This window comes from Sus scrofa, chromosome 18 (assembly GCF_054392235.1).
Source record: "Sus scrofa isolate SSC_HxYL_T2T_F1_AM1 chromosome 18, Sscrofa_HxYL_maternal_Yorkshire_Landrace_v2.0, whole genome shotgun sequence".
Taxonomy (NCBI): Eukaryota; Metazoa; Chordata; class Mammalia; order Artiodactyla; family Suidae; genus Sus; species Sus scrofa.
The window spans coordinates 51,143,821-51,159,226 of NC_139400.1; the positions used below are offsets into that span (position 1 = coordinate 51,143,821).

At 46.8% G+C, this 15,406-nt stretch overlaps 1 protein-coding gene across 11 annotated transcripts in view; it reads right to left on the reverse strand.

Moving 5' to 3' along the window:
- Positions 1-12,991, reverse strand: part of MINDY4 (MINDY lysine 48 deubiquitinase 4) — a 115,144-nt gene extending 102,153 nt beyond the window's left edge. For all 11 annotated transcript variants that reach the window (XR_014834325.1, XR_014834322.1, XR_014834321.1 and 8 more), the window contains exons 1-3: positions 12,862-12,991; positions 6,480-6,599; positions 3,657-3,892 (exon numbers count right to left, since the gene is read on the reverse strand). Coding sequence is in view for 2 of the 11 variants with exons in the window: in XM_085005903.1 (XP_084862029.1) it covers positions 3,657-3,892; positions 6,480-6,599; positions 12,862-12,924 (419 nt within the window). In the remaining 9 variants the exon portion in view is untranslated. The remainder of the gene's footprint in view (positions 1-3,656; positions 3,893-6,479; positions 6,600-12,861) is intronic.
- Between the last annotated feature and the right edge of the window lie 2,415 nt (positions 12,992-15,406).

The window sequence follows — 15,406 nt, forward strand, 5'->3', positions numbered from 1 at the left end:
GATTTCTAACCAAATCATGCTTTATCATTAAAGGTAAGGAACAAAAAATACTTTCATCTGAGGGCAAGTCTGGTCTACAAAATGAAACAAAGGAACAAGAAACAGAGTTGATGACTGGTGACAGGATCCCTCGATTCCTCAATGTAAAGAGCATCTTTGTTTCTTCCAGACCCCAGCAATTAAGGAAAACTCTAGCCCGTCCATACAGTCGTCCCCCCCGCTTACTGCAGATACAGGGTTCAGAACTATCCACAGTGCCAGGCACCCTATGGGGGCCTTGGGACATATCTCCTGTGGACAAGGGGGGGACTACGGTATGGTCATGAGATGGACTGAGCCCAGTTACTGCACACCACTGGGAGTGGTGGATTGAGATCTTTGGCAAACTTGGTGTCCCCGCCTGTTCAGCTAAGGTTCAGTAAAGTTAGGCATGCCAGTAGCTTCTTTCTTGGGGTTGCCTGGCATTGAAAGAGAGAAAGAATAAGAAAGAAAAAAAGGGTGTTAGTGTGTGCGTGCGTGAGCGTGTGTGTGTGTGTGTGTGTGTGTGTGTGTGTACAAAGGTGAGAGAGCAAGAGACAGTAAAAGAGGGTGAGAGGCAATGAGAGCAAGCAAGGAATGAGGATGAACAAGAAAGAGAAAGAGACCCAAGAGACACAGGTGAAGAGGAATCCCACCTGTGGTCACTGAAGAGAGCCCAGCACTCCTCTGACACAGGCTGGGCTGGGGTCTACCACTGGACTCTGGCCTGAAGGGGCATCAACATCTACTCTGTGCCACGCTGCTTACCAAGCACCAGCTCATGCATGACAGAAGCGGTCATGTGTGCTATAATTTCCTCCTTTCCAGCAGAGGAAAGGCCTGGAACCAATCCCAGGAAATCTAGAAGGGCTTCCAGAGAGGGCAAAACCTTGAAGAATGAATAGGCAGGAGGTAACCAGGAGAAGGCCCCAGGTATTAGCATGGCAGGTAAAAGCAGGACATGCTGAGGTGAGCAAGGAGGCTCTGGTGGAAGGGGCTTTGCAAGTTATCCTAAGGAGTTTGGACTTTATCGTAAAGGCTGCAGGAAGTATCTGAAGGCCTTTCAACAGGGGAGTAGCATGGCCAGAATTGTTTTGTGGAAATCTCACTCTATCTTAGGTCAAAGGTGCATCTAAGGAGAAGATGAATAAGATGAGTGACGTGACCCTGGGACTTAGCCAAAGATGAGCAGAGGCTGCTGCCATCAGGGCAGAGAAAGGGCGGAAGAGTTCAGCATCATTAAGAACACAAAAATGCACAAATGTTAGACAAGGAGGAGTCAAGGATAATATCCAAGTTAGTATCTTGGGCAACTGGCCAGAACTCAGAAGCTTCAACCTCAGCACTGCTGGCTTTTTATTATTTCAGAAATATTTAATTTCCTAGCCAGGCAGTACGTGCCTTTGCAGGAGGAATCGCCTTTTTCACAGCACCTTCATTACCTTTCATATCTTAAGTCTTGATTTAATTTTTTAGTGATTCCCCATCTTTTAGCAGCTTGACATCCAGATCCTAAGCTTTGGTTACCCACGGGAAAGGAAATGCTTTTCAACAGAGCTGGAAGAAAACACCCATTCCCAGGAAGTTAGACACACTGGTAACTACATGTGGTATGTGAAGGTGGTAACTTAACATAACTACTTTGCATAAGTATAGATACATTGTAATGTACAGATACAGCAAATCACTATGTTGTGTAACAGGAATTAACATAGTGTTGTAGGAGTTCCCCTCTGGCTCAGCAGAAACAAATCTGACTAGCACCCATGAGGATGCAGGTTCGATCCCTGGCCTCACTCAGTGGGTTAAGGATCCAGCATTGCTGCGAGCTCTGGTGGAGGTCACAGACGCAGCTCAAATCTGGCGCTGCTGTGGCTGTGGTGCAGGCCAGCGGCTGTAGCTCCAATTCAACTCCTAGCCTGGGAACCTCCATATGCCATGGGTGTGGCCCTAAAAAAGAAAAAAAATAAGTGTTTTAGGTCAATTATTCTTCAAAAACAAACCAACAAAAATAAAAACGATCAGATTTGTGGATATGAGAGGCAGGGGTGGGCAGGAGGAGGGTGAATTGGATAAAAGTGGTCAAAAGGTACAAACCAGTTATGGCATAAATAAGTACTAGGGATACAATGTACAACATGCTAAATATAATGAACACCCCTGTGTGGTACACACAAAAGTTGTGAGGAGAGTAAATCCTAAGAGTTCTCATCACAAGGAAAAACTTTTTTCTTTTTCTGTTCTTTTGTATCTATACGAGATGATGGATGTTCACTAGACTTCCTGTGGTCATCATTTCATGACGTATGTAAGTCAAATCATTACGCTGTACACCTTAAACGTGCTATATGGCAACTATATCTTAATAAAAGCGGAAGAAAAAAATAATTGTTTTCCAAATAATAGAGGTTCAGTCAAGAATGCCAGATCATTTTCTTCCTGCATTCCAAAAGGCCTTGTTTTTCAGATTTTACCATCTCTCCAGTGTTCTGTGGCCTTTGAGAAATCTATACCCATTTTTAAGCAAATGCAAACAAAGCAAGCCCTTGAACCTTATGGATCATGGAATTTAAATATTTTGAATTATAAGTATCCTCTACCACAAAATGGTCCATTTCCATGGCCTCTAGAGAAAAACAGCAGTGCTCCATGTCCGGGATTCTGAAAGTACAGAGTGTGGGAGGCTGAGTAATGGCCTCCCAAAGATGTCCATACTCTAGTGACCAGAACCTGTGAATCTGTTACCTTATGCGCCAAAGGGGCCTTTGCAGACATAATCATGTCAAGAGTCTTGAGAGAGGCACGTTACCCTAAACTGACTGCATGGGCCCAATGCAATCACAAGGTCCCTACTAGAGGAAGACAAGAGGATGAGAGTCAGTGGTAGGGGATGTGACAACAGCATCGGAAGCTGTAGTGATGTGCTTTGAAGATGCAGGAGGTGGCCACAAGCCAAAGAATGCAGACTGCTTCTAGAACCTGAAGAAGGAAAGGAAACAGATTCTCCCCTCAAAGCCTCTAGAAAAAACTAGCCCTACTGACACCTTGCCATTAGCCCTGTGAGACCAATTTTGGACTTTGGACCTCAAAACTGTAAGATAACAAATTGATGTTGCTTTAAGACACCATGAAGGTTAAATTTCGTATGTTAACCTGGCCAGGCTATGGTGCCCAGCTGTTTAGTCAGGGTCTGGATGTTGCCATGAAGGTATTTTTAAAACATGATAATGTCTACAATCAGTTGACTTTAATTGAAGATCACGCCAGATAACATGGTGTGCCTCATTCAATCAGCTGAAGACATTAAGAGCAAAACCAAAGGTTTCCCAAAGAAGTATTCTGCCTCAAGATTAACGTAGAAATCCTGAGTTTCCAGCACGTCAGTCTGCCCTCCAGATTTCAGACCTGCCAATCCCTACACTCACATAAGCCAATTCCTAAAAATAAATCTATTTGTTTATATAGATAATATTTATACACACACACATATATATGTATACACACACACACACACACACATTCTATTGGTTCCTTTTGGTTTTATTTCTCTGGATAACTCTGTTATAGCCACTGAGTTTATAGTAATTTCTTACAGCAGAAATAGGAAACAAAACCACAGTATAAATGAGAAGAGGTACCTGGCTTTGCTCCCTTCCGACAATGATGTTCTCCAACTTGCATCTTCATCTGCAAGGTCGTATATATTTACCAGCGTGGTCTCTGAGCATCTCAACGGTAATTTGTTATTTTTCTTTGAAACTGAGAGTGCAGGGATTGGTGTTTCTTGAGTGAAATTGTTGGCAGTATTTTCAAAGTGATCCAGAAAATATCTGGTAATGAGTTCAAGGTTTGTTTTCAGAGGATTTTCCTTTGCCTATCATTGGAAAGAAAAACATTATTAACTTTACGTACAGCTTCAGGGGAAGGGTGAAAAAGATGGCTACTCCAATGTTTGACATGATTTATAAAGTACTGACTCATTCATATATTCTTTCAGCAAACATTCATTGCCTTCCTATTATATGTCAGGTACTGCATTAGGCAGCAACACAGAGATGAAGACAAAATTAATGCTCTAAAAGTACACACATCCACGAGTTCCCACTGTGGCTCAGCAGTAATGAACCCAACTAGTATCCATGAGGACTTGGGTTCGATCCCTGGCCTCAATCAGTGGGTTAAGGATCCTGAACAAGGCCAAGGATGGACGCTATGTCAGGTTGGAGGTTTTTTTAAAAAGACAGATTTCCCAGACCCCAGCGAGCCTTATTAAGCCAGAATCACAAAAATTAGAGCTTTGATTTCCTTTAGAAATTCTCCTAAGCAACTTGGACAGACACAGTTATCCAAGCGGAGATTTACAAGCTGATCTTAGGGATTAGACCATGTGTCAGTCCACACCCCACCCATCCAGGAACAACAAGGCGCTTCAAAACAGCAGCCAGGCATGGGGCATGCGGTGAGTTGCACCGAGGGGTAAAGTACCTGACAAAGAGCCTGGCTGGCACCGAGAGAACCCCTGGGTGTGTCCAGCCGTTCCCCATTTCTATTCCCCTGACCTAAGCAGCAGAACTCTGGGATCAAGGCCTACAGCCAAATGGGTTCTGATCACATTCAACAGATTTCTCCGGCAGTCCAAATCGGTGGGTAGTTTTATTTTTTAGAATAGGACCCCAGAAAACTATGTTGTCTAAATCTAAATGAAACAGGAAGAGAGTTGAGGGGGGGAGATATTATATACTTTATTTCAACCTTCTTATTTTTCTTTCAATATAAGAGATTTAAGATCCTGAATACTTGAACTATACTTTGTGGCTTTTCATATCACTTTGTCCATAATAGATGTGGTCCTTTTATAAATCTAGGTAACATTTTTCAAAATCTCAGTGTTACATAGACATTTTTATCTATTGCATACTTAATAGGGAAAAACAAGTTACTGGAATTAACATTAAATTGTAGGGCTTTCCCAGAATCACTCTAGCTTCTGCGGAGTGAATGTCAAAATTATAATGCCAAAGATAGATTAATGAATATACTATCCTATAAAACATAATCTCCAATTCATTGTATAACAGCTAATAACTACTGTATAAATCAAATAATCAGGGCAAATATCAAGATCTGATGAAAATACCTTAAGTATCTTAAGATAATAATAACCTTAGGAAAATTATACTATGGTGAAGAAATAAAAATAACTTCAATGGCAAAGATGCTTCTGGGAAATTAGGTAAAGGTGCATTTACATAAAAATCCCACTGTACCACAATGTTTAATAGAATTTTCTGCTTAACTATCTCACTCTCAGTGGAAAAACATTCTCAAATGTACAGTTCAATCTCCTGCCTTAAAAAAAAAAACAGCAAATAGAGGATTGTTGAGGATACGCTGCCTGGGGCCACAGTCTTCTGTCTAGAAAGCTTCAACCAAATCCACGCAGGAGATGGAGGGGCTCTAGTGTCATTCCAGGACCCAGAGAACAAAGGTCTTTCCTGAGCCACTGGTAGGGCTTCACTTGGCTGCCATTTGTGATAAATGCTGAACGACTTGATCATGAGGTTCCTTCCAGCTCAGACGCTATGCCCTCCCAAAAGGCAACATGTGCTGGAGAACCCATTCTTGAATCAAATTATCAGATTCTCTCTTCCTAACAGAAAGAGCAATTAAGTCAGAATGGTGGCTTTATTCATTCATACAGTCCACAAATAAAGACTGACTATTTACTGTCATCAGGCAACATACTAAGCATGGGGATACAACAGTATCCGGCAGCGCCCAAGGTAAAGGGAGAGTCAGATCCTAATTAAAGGACCACACAGTCTCCTATTATAAGCATAATAAGCACAATGAAGGAAATCTGCAGAGTCCCCTCAAGGCTTCTAACAGAAGGTGGAGGGATGGAGGCTGAGGAATAAGAGAATCAACTCCACCACCACCTAAGGAGATGCCTGCTCCATGTGGTATCTCAACACCAATGCACCCGGGTCAGCTGAACCCAGGACCCAAATCAGCCTGAATTAAATGTCACAGTGGCCTTAAGAAAACGGTATTACTCAGAACTGAAGAAGGCAAACCATATGCTGGCAGAGAATGGAAATTTTTAGCACAACTGAATGCTATAATCTTAAGAACATTGAGTCTTACTAAGAATAGCCTCAATGGGGAGGAGGGAACACAGGGAATAACCATTATGAGCTCGGGTTCAAAAAATAAATAAATAAATGAGCCCAGAGCTGCACATGCGCAGTATGCCAGTTGGGGTGGGGCCGACTAAGGCTGGAAGCCTGACACACAGCTGGGATTTGCATTGTCCGCACTGAGCTGTGTCTGTTTCTCCCTGACTGCAGGAATGGCAAGCCTCTGGCCAGGGGTCTCTGATGCCCCAGCAGGGCTCCTGAATTCTTAGACATTGCCAAACTTGGTTCCAGAACTCCATTCCACACCTTAAAAGCATGTACCTTGTTCTCTCTGTAGAGAAATTCAAGATGCAAAACCTTTCGGAGAACATTTCTGCTGTTTATGCTGAGATCAGAGCGTGGGCGTTCCTGGTCCATGGTCACACACGTCTTCTTTAAGCCCTGAAAGATGAACTCTGAAGCATTATTTACCATTTTAAATCCGAACCTTCCACCCCCTGACACAGAGAATAAACAAAAGACTGTTGGTGTTCACCACGACCATCTCATTCTGCCTTCCTGGGCAGTGGCAGTACCAAAAACCCACTTAAGAATCTATTTTTATATAACCTTTACACTTGATATCATCTTCACAATTATTATTCCGAATCTCGCAACCACCTCGTGGGCTGAGCTCAGGCTGGAGTTGTCAGCGCATTTTATAGAAAAGGAAAGTGAGATCCATATAACTGTCTCGCCCAACGCTGGCTCAGGAGCCCTGGGTTTGGCCTAGATTGGGGGCCACAGATTTCGAAGCTTTAAGGAGTTCCCTTCGTGGCACAGCAGAAACGAATCCGACTAGGAACCATGAGGTTGAAGGTTTGATCCCTGGCCTTGCTAAGTGGGTTGAGGATGCAGCGTTGCCGTGAGCTGTGCTGCAGGTCACAGACGCGGCTGGGATCTGGTGTTGCTGTGGCTGTGGCATGGGTCGGCAGCTGTAGCTCCAACTGGACCCCTTGACTGGGAACCTCCATATGCTGCAGGTCCAGCCCTAAAAAGACAAAAAAAAAAAAAAAAAAAAAAAAAAGAATTTGAAGCTTTAAAAATAAAGAAAAGGAAAAACATAAACGAAAGGCCAATATCCATTCTCTCCTTTTCTCAAAGGGGGCACCAGGGGTGATTTGCCCGACATAACACTGTGCCATCCCATAGTGGGAGTTATGACCTTCCCAGGCTGTGAGGCGGTGGTGCAGGGTCCCAGCCTCTCAGGAGGCACATGCAGCCCCAGCGCAGCTGCTTTCCCTCATCCAGCCCTGACCTCCCAGGAGAGTCAGCCACGGGAAGGGCTGTTCCCCTAAGAGCCTGGCTTCTTTATTTGAAAACAACCGCAGCAGCTGCAGTGTGCCCACCTCACAGACCACTGTGTTCACCTAAGGGCGGAAGATGAGATGCCTCATCCACAGCTCAGCTGGCACTAAGGGAGCCCTTGCTCTTGATGGATCCAGACCCTGGGGCTAGCCAGGCCTCAGCACCTCCCCTAGGCATGGCATTCAGAATATGAGAGGCTCTCAGTGCTGGGAAAACAAAACAAAACCTGCTGCCTGCCATGAATTGGAGCAAGAAGAATTTGTGAAATAAGACATACGAACACAACTTTGAACCAGAGAATGAAAAGGAAGTCTTAGGGATGAGGGAAACAAAAAAAGGGTGTATACATTGGGGAAAAGTTAGGGACATGCCTGGGTGCAGCTGGAAGGAGCGGTGGGACTCAAGGTACCTGCATTTCATCTAGGCTTAACCATGGCTTTCGCACCAAAGTGATGCAGAAACCTCTACAAAAGGGTCCCTCTCTGCCAAGTAACTCGTGATGTCTGTCTACAGTTCAGAGCAGCAAGCCCTGGCACACTGTAACAAACTCTCCAGGGCCATGGTGCACCTGGGCATGAAAACTACTGGGGCGATGGACAGGGATGCCCTCAGGAACCAGCCAATCCTTGGTCCCATCATTTCCTCAGTGAACACTTGTACACCTACTATGTGCCAGGCTCTGTTCCAGATGCAGGAGATGTAGATGGAACATGACCAAGCCCTGCCCTCCTGAAACTGACATTCTGCTGGGGAAGCAAAGCATAAACAAAGAGGTAAACGTACAGTATGGCGGCTGCTACTATGCACTATTATAGAGACAAAGAAAACAGGGAGAGAGGAGACAAAGATGAAGAACACTATTTTAGTTAGCTATTGACTGAGCATCATCTAAGTGCTCACTCCTGTCTTCTGGCTTCCCCATCTGTGAAATGAAAGGAACAAACCTCTAGTCCTCTAGTTTATCTGCTAGAGGCAGAGGAAGGAACAGATCAAAGTCCTGGTCCTCATGGAGCATACCTGCTACCAGGGAAAAGACAACAAATAGAATGTGCTATGGGGAAAAACACAGCAGAGTTAGGAGACAGAGAGGGCCGGGATGGGGCGCAGGGAAGGGTTGCTATTTTATAAAAGATGATCAGGAAAACCTTCATGATTAAGCAACACTAGAGCCAAGACATGAAGAAACTAAGGGAGCAGATCACATCAACACTTGAGGCAAATGACAACAAGTGCAAGGATCTTACGACAGCTACAAGGAGGCCAGTAGAGCTAGAGCCACATAACCATGGGAAAGTGGCAGGAAATGAGGTCAGAGAGGTTGCCCAGAGCCTGCTAAGGAAAGACTCTACTTACATTTGTGAAATGAGGAGGTTACTAGAGGATCTGAAAAAAAGGGGCATCCTGGACTAACTCATATTTGTAAAGGATCACTTGGCTGCTAGGTTGAGGACAGACTGTAGGATACAGGGGATTAAGCATTAAGATCAGGAGACTACTGAACAAGTCACATGAAAGATGGAGGTGGTTTAGACCAGGGTGGTTGCAGCAGAGGTGGAAATAAGCAGCTACATCCTCTATGTGCTCTGAGGGCAAAGCCTGCAGATATACTGATGGAGTGCATGTGGGGTGTACAAGAAAGAAAAAAGCCAGGAAAGGTTCCAAAGGTTTTGGCCCAAACAACCAGACAGAAAGTTATACTACCCGCTGATACGGGAAAAACTGTAGAGGTAAAGGGAATCAGGAACTGAGTTTTGAACATGTTGAGATGTTTATTGGATATCCAAGTGGAAATGTAAAACAGGCAGTTGGAAGGAATGTAAGAGTTCAAGGAGAGATCTTGGCTAGAGATAAACATTTGGGAATTGTCAGCATAACGATTGTACTGGAAGCCACAATACCAGCAGGAACACTTGAAAAATGAATGGAGCAGAGGGCCGGAGATGAAGTCTTTAAGCCCACCAGCACGCACAGTCCAGGAAATCAGGTGGGACCTGCCAAGAACCTGAGGAGTGACCAGAAATGTACAGAAGGAAAACCAGGAGGAGGTGCTCGCCGGAAGCCAAGAGGGAATGACTTTCCAAGAAGACATAATCACCTGAGTCGAACACAATTGCTGGGTCAATAAGTGCAAGGGCTGAAAATCAGAAGTCACTGATGAACTTGACAAAGAGTTGTTTCCATGGATTGGTGAGGACAAAAGCCTGATTACAGAAAGTTTGAGAAAACAGAGAGAAGAATCAGAATCAGAGCAAACATAGCCCTTTTGTGGGTTTTGCTATAAAAGGGACAAACAGACTAGTAGCTAGAGGGGTTGGGGGTCAAGATGGAATTTGTAGGAGCATGTATACATGTTGATAGGAATAATCCAGTAGAGAATGCAAAGGGTATGACAAAATAGCGAGAGACAACGATGACTGCACAGTGTCCTGGAGCACGCAAGAGGGGACAGGCACACAGGGAGGGGTTGGCCTTACCCAGGAGTATGGAGACCTCATTCCTAAGGACGGAAGACAGGATGGAGCGAGTGGTACTGACCAAGGAGGGTTAGTGACTGTGGTGGTAGAGCCTGCTGGAGTTTTCTCAACACTGCTGCCATTCTCTCAGTGAAATCAGAGGGGGAAAGGGCTTTGGAGGTGGAGGAGACAGATATGTGAAATGGTTACCCAAGATCTGAGAGAGCGAACAGGCTGAAGAGGTACAAGCTGGTGGGCAGTCATCCCTGAGGCATCACAGGGGTGAGTGGCCATGAATTTAGAATGAATCCATCAACACGGAAGTGTTTTTCCTCAGCCCCATTCAGCTCTGCAGTGAAGGCATGGAGTAGACCAAGGTAAATTTTCTAAACCAGCAGAGAATGATGAAACGAGAGATGGGCAAGGGAGCTGAGTGTGGCGTAGAGGGCATGATTACAATGGTGGGTGGGTAAGATATAGGGAGAGGTCACAAGAGGGCTGGGGGGCTGTGAAAAGCTGGCAGGAACAATGGAATGGAGAGAGGAGTAAGGCTGAAGAATAGTTTATATCTCCCTCCTAAGGCAGGTGGTGGGATGCTTGGAACTGAGATTGTGGAAACGACAAGCCTAGGGCATGACCACTTAGGAGGGGTGTTGGAGACAGGCTGGGACAGGACACTGCAGGGGGGGAGGCTGGGGCATTAGAAGAGTCACCTTGACGACCCAGTTCTCCTGGACTTTCTGAGTAACTGCGGGCAACCCTTTCTCCTCTCAGAGCACAGTGTGCCCAGATAAAAAATGGGCAGGAGAGGAGGCCAGGTGAACCAGAGGACTGCCTAGATCAGGTGTCTGCTCTGTGGACCTGTCCAGTGAGTGAGACAGCCAGGTATGTAAACTGAAACATGAGTGCCAATGAGCAAACCACAGGAAAATGAGTCAGTTATTCCAAATGGAGTTACCCGAGACCTCTTGAAGGAAACGGGACTTGGGGTGGGCCAAGGATGGAAGAGGGGAAAGCCTGTGGGAGAAACCAGAAGTGAGGTCGGGCTGATAAGCTGGGGTCATGCTACAGGGGAGCCTTGGCTATTAGGTGAGGACTTGGGATTTCATTTGTACTCAAGAAATGAAAGGCATGAGGAAAACTCTCTAAGAGTTTTTGCTTAATAGCCCAGATTTTAAAAAATGATAGCAGCAGTACATCTCACAGGGTGGGTCACTGATATACCGTGTGCAGCCAGGACTTGGTGATGGAAGGTCAAGTCGCCATAAAAACAAAATGGATAAAGTGAAGCCACACTGTATTTTATTTTAGTCTTTTTTGCCATTTCTTGGGCTGCTCCCACTGCATATGGAGGTTCCCAGGCTAGGGGTCTAATCGGAGCTGTAGCCACCGGCCTACACCACAGCCACAGCAACGCGGGATCCAAGCCGCGTCTGCAACCTACACCACAGCTCACGGCAACGCCGGATCGTTAACCCACTGAGCAAGGCCAAGGATCAAACCCGCCACTTCATGGTTCCTAGTTGGGTGCATTAACCACTGAGCCACGACAGGAACTCCCGAAGCCACACTACATTTTAAACATAAATACATTTTCAAAAAGCAAAGAAAGACTTTCAAAACAGGTACACACCAGAGATGGGCGGAAGAGGCAATGGTGACTGCCTGCTCTGTGCCAGAAGCAATGGTGGGCACCTGTCAGTATATTATTATTAATCATCATTATAAATCTGCCAAGGCTATGTCTTTTTTTTTTTTTTTTTTTTTTTTTTTCTTGTGGCCCAATCCATGGCATATTGCGTTCCCAGGCCAGAGATCAGATCCCAGCGCCAGTTGCAACCTGTGGCAAAGTCAGATCCTTTAACCCACTACAGTGGGCCAGGGATGGAACCTGTGTCCTGGCGCTGCAGAGACACTGCAGATCCCAAGGCACACAGGAACTCTAGGGTAGGTCTTACTATTCCTGTTGTACAGGTAAGAAAGTCAGGCAGCGAGTAGCACACCCCAGGTGGAGTTGCTAACTAGCAGTGAATATTTGACGCCATCTGATTCCAAAGTCCTCCCCCTTTCCTCCACTCAAAACATTGCTTATTTTGTGTATCTTTCAGTGCCAGACAAATGCCCACTGTCCCACCCAACATAACACCACAAGATCACCAAACAGGCAGCAGGTGGCCAGCCTCGGTCACTTAATGTAGGAGTAATGGGTGCTCTCCCTACACTCCCATACTCGCAGAGGTGGTGACCTCTTCCCCTGCCAGTTGTCATCCCCACTCTAAGGGCAGATGAGAGCCAAGGTCCTCCCCAACTTCTGAGTTCTCAGCTCTCCTGGGACAAGACGCTAGGAGAACTTAAAAACAAAAACGATATCAGCCACTGAACTTCCCAAAGATGAACATGCCTGAAGGGTTCCACTGGCAAGAACTGTTTTAGCCCTTTGGTTCCTTTGAGCGGTGGGGCCGTGGCGGGGGGGGGGGGGGGGTAGTTCCTTCCTAGCAGGATATAAATATTGAGTGAGATTGGTTATGCAGTCGGGCACCCAGGTCGGCCTGCTGGGCTCCCAGGGCCGCAGGAACTTTAGAAAAACATGGGGCGGTCCAGTCCTCCTAGTTCGAGCGCCCCGGGAGGGGAGATGCCCAGGAGGGGGGCGGGGAGATGCTCGAGGAGGGTGGCCGCGGTCCTGGCCCACTTTGCGAGAAGTCCGCCGTGACAGAAATGGCCCCTGGGAAATGTAGTTCCCCAGGCCGGGGTCAGTGGCGCCCGCATCGGGCATCTCAGGAATAGGCAGCGGGCAGCGTAGGGCTCCCTTCCCCGAAGGTGCAGAGGTTGCAGGAGAGCCCCCAGGCTGCTCCCCATCCCCGATTTGAGTAACTTCCCAGAGCTGTGAGGGCGGCGCCGCGTACCTTTCTGCTGAGGAACTCCCTGACCAGGGAGGCCGCCACTTCCTCTACGAAGAGGCTGTCCATGCTCTGGGTCTGCCCACGAGGCCGCCGCGCTGCAGCTCCAGGTCCCTGGGTCCGTTGGGGCCAGTATGGCCGCGTTGCCGTGGCGACCGTGTCATCAGAGCTGGAGAGCTCCGCCCCTTTCCTAGGAGCCTATGGGCTGGAAAGGCGGGAGGGAAGGGGAGGAGCATTCTTCAAACTTGCTGTGAGAGCGGGAGGCAGAAGCCAGAAGGCACAAGCCAAGGGCAGCCCAGGGGTCAGGCCAAGGCCTCTGGGCTTAGGTCCTGACACTGGCCCTGTCCATCTGGGTGGCCTAGAACAAGTCACTTTTTCAATCTGAGTCTCCATCTTGCAAGGTGTGAACTGGGGAGACTGGCCGCCTCCTGGTTCCTGGAGGAGTAAACTCACAGTTAGTGGCCCCTAGAGGTCCCCTCCCCCAGCACCTCAGCCTCTCCTGGGTCCACCCAGGCTGACTGACTGGTTGGCCTGGGCCACAGGGGTAAAGAAAGCCAGGTCTCTTTGCTGACTTGGTGCTAAAATTAAATGATGTCCCTGGTCCCCCTGGGGGGCCTGCTTTCTTAAAAGAACTTGACAGTTATTGAGCACCAAGCATTTATACACATTATCACATCTTTAATCCTCCTGGCATAGGGTTACTATTGGCCTATTCTTTAAGACAAGACACTGAGATTCAGAGAGGTTAAGATTGTGCTAAAGGCCACACAGCTAGAAATGGACACAACTGGGATTCCAGCTAAACCCATGCTTTTGCCCAGTGCTAACATCCCAAAGCGAGTAACAAAGGGGCCACCCTTACAGTCTCCCCCCCATCTGCCCACCACCCAGGGTATTGGTTTGCTAAGGCTGGTGTACAAAGTACCACAGACTGGGTGGCTTAACCAATAGTAACGTAGTCTCTCACAGTTCTGGAAGTTACAAGTCCAAGTTCCTTCTTCGGTCTCCGTGGCTTGTAAATGGCTGTCTTCCCATAGCCTTCCCTCTGCACGTCTGTGTCCTAATCTGCTCTTATTAAAAGGATACTAGTCAACCAGATTAGGGCCTACCAAGATGAACACCCGCCTCACCACTAGTGATTGGCAGTCATTTTATTTGCCTATTCAGAAATTCTATGGACTACTCACTGGGCTTAGCAATGAAATTGTGAGTGAAAAGTTCACCCACGAAAGATTACATTTAGCAGATCTCTGTCTAAACCTAAAATGTAAACCAAAAATCATAATTTATAGGAAATGTAGCTTCAGCAAAGCTTTATGAAAATAGAGTGAAGGGAGTGTAGACCATATGATTCAGGACAGCAATTGCCTCTGGATGGGAAGGCAAGAGCCGGGAAGGGGAGAACCACGCAGGCAAGTATGAGTAATCGTCAGTGTTCTGGTGTCATGGGGGAGACATTTGTCTCATATGTGTTTGCTAAAGCATTTCTATTGATTCATTAGCGAATTAAAGATGGCCTTGCAGGGACCAATGATGAAAGGATGTCATGAGCAAGGTGTATTATTAATCAACTCTATGCCCCTGAGATCCAGGAGGAAGTGGGGGAGAAAAGGGAAGTGAAGGGAAATTCAATGGACTTGATACTGGAAGGACAATTCAGAGGTCTTGTCTTTTAATAACAAAAGGGTTCCATGAGCTTATGTGTGTCCATACATGTATGTACATGCAAGTGTGGGTATAAAAATCACATACATCACTGTATGACAGTGACTCCGTATACCTATGCATCTAGGAGTCTGTGAGCTCCTGCGTTTGTGTGAGCCTGATCGCAGGAGTTTACGGAGTCCGGATTCTACCCGGTGCCCTGCTGGGCTCTGGCAGCAGTGATAGGGATGCAGTAGGCACAGGTAGTTGTAGAAGTCCCCATAAAGTGTAGGAGAAAACATCCCAATAAAAATGTAGAAAGGAGAGACCCCGGCCATGATGACTGAGCAAAGTCTAGCCAACAGCCCCAACCACCCTTCCCCCAAGCATCTGCTTCTGTAAATTTGTTGCCGCATCTACTACCTTGCCTGACGTCACTCCCGTCCAACTAGCCAAGCTTGGACCCGGAAGACGTAGCCCATAAAAGCCTTGTGAAACCCTTCTTCCGGGCTCAGACTCTGGAGATCAATCTCCTCTGAGCCCACCGGCGTAATAAACCCGAGTTCTCCAACTCTCCGAGTGCTCGCTTGGTTTCTCGCCGGGTAAAAGAGCTGATCCACTGCAGCCACGGAGCTGCTGGAGCTAGTACGCTACAGCCACGGGGCTGTCGCCAGAGCTGATACGCTGCAGCACAGGGCTGCTGGGTAGCTGCCATAACAAAAGGACCATAGTTAAAGAGGGAAATTTAGGGGACATTGGGAGGTCACTGTAAGTTAATAGATTGCTCAAAAAAGCCATCAGAATAAGGCAGGCTTGCTCGATTAGTAGAAGTTAGAGAACTGCCTCAGGTCATTGGGTGGGGGGGATGGGATGAGGCCTGCATTCAGATTCAGACCAAAGGCAGGAG